The sequence below is a fragment of the Chrysochloris asiatica genome, unplaced genomic scaffold, assembly GCF_000296735.1.
Source record: "Chrysochloris asiatica unplaced genomic scaffold, ChrAsi1.0 scaffold00054, whole genome shotgun sequence".
In the NCBI taxonomy this organism is placed as follows: domain Eukaryota; kingdom Metazoa; phylum Chordata; class Mammalia; order Afrosoricida; family Chrysochloridae; genus Chrysochloris; species Chrysochloris asiatica.
In genome coordinates, this window is record NW_006408572.1 from 9143134 (window position 1) to 9147083 (window position 3950).

At 55.1% G+C, this 3950-nt stretch overlaps 1 protein-coding gene across 1 annotated transcript; it reads left to right on the forward strand.

Moving 5' to 3' along the window:
• Positions 1–987: 987 nt before the first annotated feature.
• On the forward strand, positions 988–2611 carry LOC102830088 (solute carrier family 35 member G3-like). The gene is made up of 2 exons (XM_006863372.1): positions 988–1067; positions 1555–2611. Exons 1-2 carry the CDS (start codon positions 1065–1067, stop codon positions 2569–2571), a joined length of 1020 nt encoding a protein of 339 aa, XP_006863434.1. The 5' UTR covers positions 988–1064; the 3' UTR covers positions 2572–2611.
• Positions 2612–3950: the final 1339 nt, after the last annotated feature.

Consider the following 3950-nt stretch of genomic DNA (forward strand, 5'->3'; position numbering starts at 1 on the left):
ACCCCCACCCCCACCCCCGGAAACAGTCCCCCCCCAGCGCCGCCGTCGCCGCCGAGAGGAGGCCGGCGCAGCGTAGCCGACATACGACTCCGAGCTCCGGCTTGGAGCGAGCGGTCCCGACGGCCTTCACCGGGCCCGATCCCGAAGGGGACTGCGCCGCGCAGGGCCACCGGGTTGGTGGACACCGAACGGGGCGCTGGCCGAACTTTAGCCCCCTGGAGGAACACACAATCGCCCACTCTCTGGGAAGGTTTCCCCCCCTCCCCTCCGTCTTCCCCCCCTTCACACCCTTCACTCTGCGGTGCACACACCACCCAGGGCATACACACCCTCTCTTGAGGGAAGGCACACAACATGGCAGGTTCAAAAGCAGGCCCAGGGGGACCCACAGACCTGGGGTGAGGACACTGAGGGGCAGCTCCTGGACACACACGGGAGCGCGCGCGTGCACGCGCTCACATACACATACAACCTCCCCAGGAATGTGCAAGGACTCCTGCCAGGTCTAGGGCTTTGAAGGGCCAAGCACATCAGTGACCACCAGGGCTGATAAGCACCAACTTATTTGTCCCCACTTATCCATTTCACCTTCTGTGCATAAATGCAGAGGTCTTGGGGCCTCCTGGAACACTCCACCAAGCACCAGGTGAAAGTACATACACTGAGGAAACACATTCCTGAGGCTCCAGAGGGATGATCCCAGAGACTTCTACCAGTTGTTGAAAAATTCAAAGCTTAGGGGGCAGCAGAGACAGTTCTTGGCGCTCATCTTCTTAAAACCTTTCTGAAACAAGGTGAGCAATTCATACAAAATACAAAAAGTCTCTTCACCGAACTCGTCACAAAGGAAAAACCAGAATTAGACAAACTTTAGGTAGTGGAGATGCAGGTGCAAAGTTGGAAACAATGGGTAAAATAGTCCCACCTGGTCCCAGGAAGTGCCCCCCACCCCCACTTCAGGGAGATTCCAGGAAAGAATCCCACTCCAACCAGGTCATAATGGCTGGAGCTCTGAAGGGCTCAGGTCCCCTGAGCCAGGAGAAGAGGAGGAAGTCCAAGGAAAGATGGTGAGTGTGGAGGCCAGGTGTGGTTAGCTTGACCCTCTCTCCCTATAGCTCCTGGAAGCTCCCCTCCCCCCTTTTCTCTAAAACATCCCAGCTGTTCTAGAGACACCCACAAATGAAATCTATAATGGTGTACCTACATGTCCCTGGAACCTGTGACATCACACAGACACATAGCATCTGAGGCCACCTCTCTTTTCTCAAACCAACAGTGCAACCCTGGGTCCTCTTTTTCTCCTCCAAGGACCAACTAACCCAGAGAAACCCCATGTTCCAAGACTTCACTCCTTGCTTCCTGCTTTAGAAGTCTCATGGCCTACACTGTACCTCATTCATCTTTCAGGCCCTTTCTAGCTTCTAAGAGTTCCTCATCAAGAAAGTCTGCCCCCTGCTGTCCCACAGGGTTGCAGACCCCAGCCTGGCATTTGCCCTGTCCCTGGTCTCCCAGGCTGTGGATGCCCTCATGCCTGAGCTCCTTTCTCCCTAACAGGCTGGCAGTCACCCCTACTTCAACCTGCCTGACTTCACCCAGCCATCACCGCCTTCCACTCCACCCAACCTCCCCCCAAGCCAACGCTGCCGCCCCTCTGATGCCACCAAGGGCCTGCTCGTGGCCCTGCTAGGTGGGGGTCTGCCTGCTGGCTTCGTGGGACCCTTCTCCCGTATGGCTTACCAGGCTTCCCATTTGCCCTCACTGGAGCTACTCATCTGTAGGTGCCTCTTCCACCTCCCCATTGCTCTGCTACTTAAACTGCGTGGTGACCCACTGTTGGGACCTTCTGATGTCCGGGGCCGGGCCTGCCTCCACGCCATACTCAACGTTCTCAGCATTGGATGTGCCTACAGTGCAGTGCAGGTGGTGCCAGCTGGCAATGCTGCCACTGTTCGCAAAGGTTCTTCCACTGTCTGCTCTGCTCTCCTTGCCCTCTGCCTGGAGAGCCAGGGTCTCAGTGGCTATGACTGGTGTGGATTGTTGGGCAGCACCCTGGGACTAATCATCATTGTGGGACCTGGCCTAGGAACACTGCAGGAGGGGACCACAGGCCTTTACACTGCCATGGGTTATGTGCTGGCTTTCCTGGGGGGCCTGGCACTATCACTGGGGCTTCTAGTATATCGCTCACTGCACTTCCCCTCCTGTCTACCGACAGTGGCCTTCTTGTTTGGCCTGGTTGGACTGGTGGGCTCTGTGCCAGGCCTCTTTGTGTTGCAGACCCCCGTCCTGCCCAATGACCCCTTGAGTTGGAGCTGTGTGGGGGCAGTGGGGATCCTTGCCCTCGTCTCTTTTGTGTGTGTGAGCTATGCAGTCACTAAGGCCCACCCTGCGCTGGTGTGTGCTGTCCTGCACTCTGAAGTGGTGGTGGCCCTGATGCTGCAATATTATGTACTCTATGAGACAGTGGCACCTTCTGACATCATGGGGGCAGGAGTTGTGTTGGGCAGCATCGCCATCATCACTGCCCAGAACCTCAGCTGTGAGAAGGAGGAGAAGAAAGAGGAGGAATAAGATCGAATTTGAGTGCCTGGGGGTGGGGTGGGGGGCAGGGGAAATAGAAGGAGAGACTGAAGAGAGTACCTGGGAGAACAAGTGACTGAAAAAGAACTGGCGTGGGAGAGGGACATAACCTCCGAGTAGAGAGGGGACTATTTGGGAGATCTGGAGCAAGCTTGGAAAACAAGGGATGTGGACTCTAGGCTGAGTCTTGGGAACTAAAGGACATACATAATAAGGGGCAAGATCTGAGGAGCAGATGAAGGGCCTGAGGCTTTTGTAGGATGAGGCGGTGGAGGATACCACAGGGCAGTGGGGGAGGATTTCCCTGAGCAGCTGGTTAGAGTTTTGGGGCTGAAGTGTTAGGGGAATTTAGACCATCAGAGCAAGCAACTACATTGAGGGAGGAGGAGACTGTCTCTTTCCCCTTCTTCGTGGTTGTGACCTCCTCTCACCCCCTTGAGATGGTGATGTGACACTGACATCAAACATGGATCACTCTGAATGTCGCTGTGGATTTGGTGTCATCGCTGTGTTTGAGGGAGAGCCCTACCTACACCGCTCTCATTGAAGAATCCCTGGGGATCCACCCCACAATCATTTCTGAAAATATTCTAGAAGGGGAAGCAGTTCCTAATATTCAGATTTCTTGACCCTGAATCCCCCAGGGCTTCCCTCCCCATGATCTGCTTTTCCCGGATTGTCACGGTCCCTTGGTCTCTCCCGGACAGGGACCGGCCTCCTCCTGGGGCAGGCCCCGAGCTGAGGTTTCTTCGATCGGCTCAGACCACGCATTCAGGTCCAAGACTCCGTACAGCGTTCCACTATAGGCCGGGAGATTTCCACTTATTCCCGGAGGTCGCTAGACAAACATCGGCTACTTCCGGACCTGCAATTGGCTTCGCCATCTTGATCTAATCATGAATATTTACCGAGATCACTGCATATTCATGATGGGGATGGTCCCAGCACTGCCCCCGAGAACCCATAAGGGAGGACCCGACCGGCCCCGCCTCCTTCATTACGGATTCACAGAAGAAACCATTTTCAGGCTGGGGGCGGATATTTAATGAGAATTTTGCTGAAATGAAATAATACTCCAAACGAATAAAAGCGACCTAAATTTATTCTCGTTCATTAAATTCTTTAATCTCAGTGTGGGAGGGCTAATCGAGGGGAGTTGGTGAGATAAGAAATTCCCCTCACCCCTGTCATTTCAAAAGGTCGCTCTACCGGGGAGCCGGGAAGGGACGCTCTACGACACAAGAGTGAGTCCCGTGCAGGCCGGCGTAGGTAGCCCCGTAGCGCAAGGGAGGGCGGGAAAGGAAGGGGCGGGGATGCAAGGGCGAATCTATAAAGGGCGTCATTCGGCCAATTCGCTTCTCAGAAGCGCG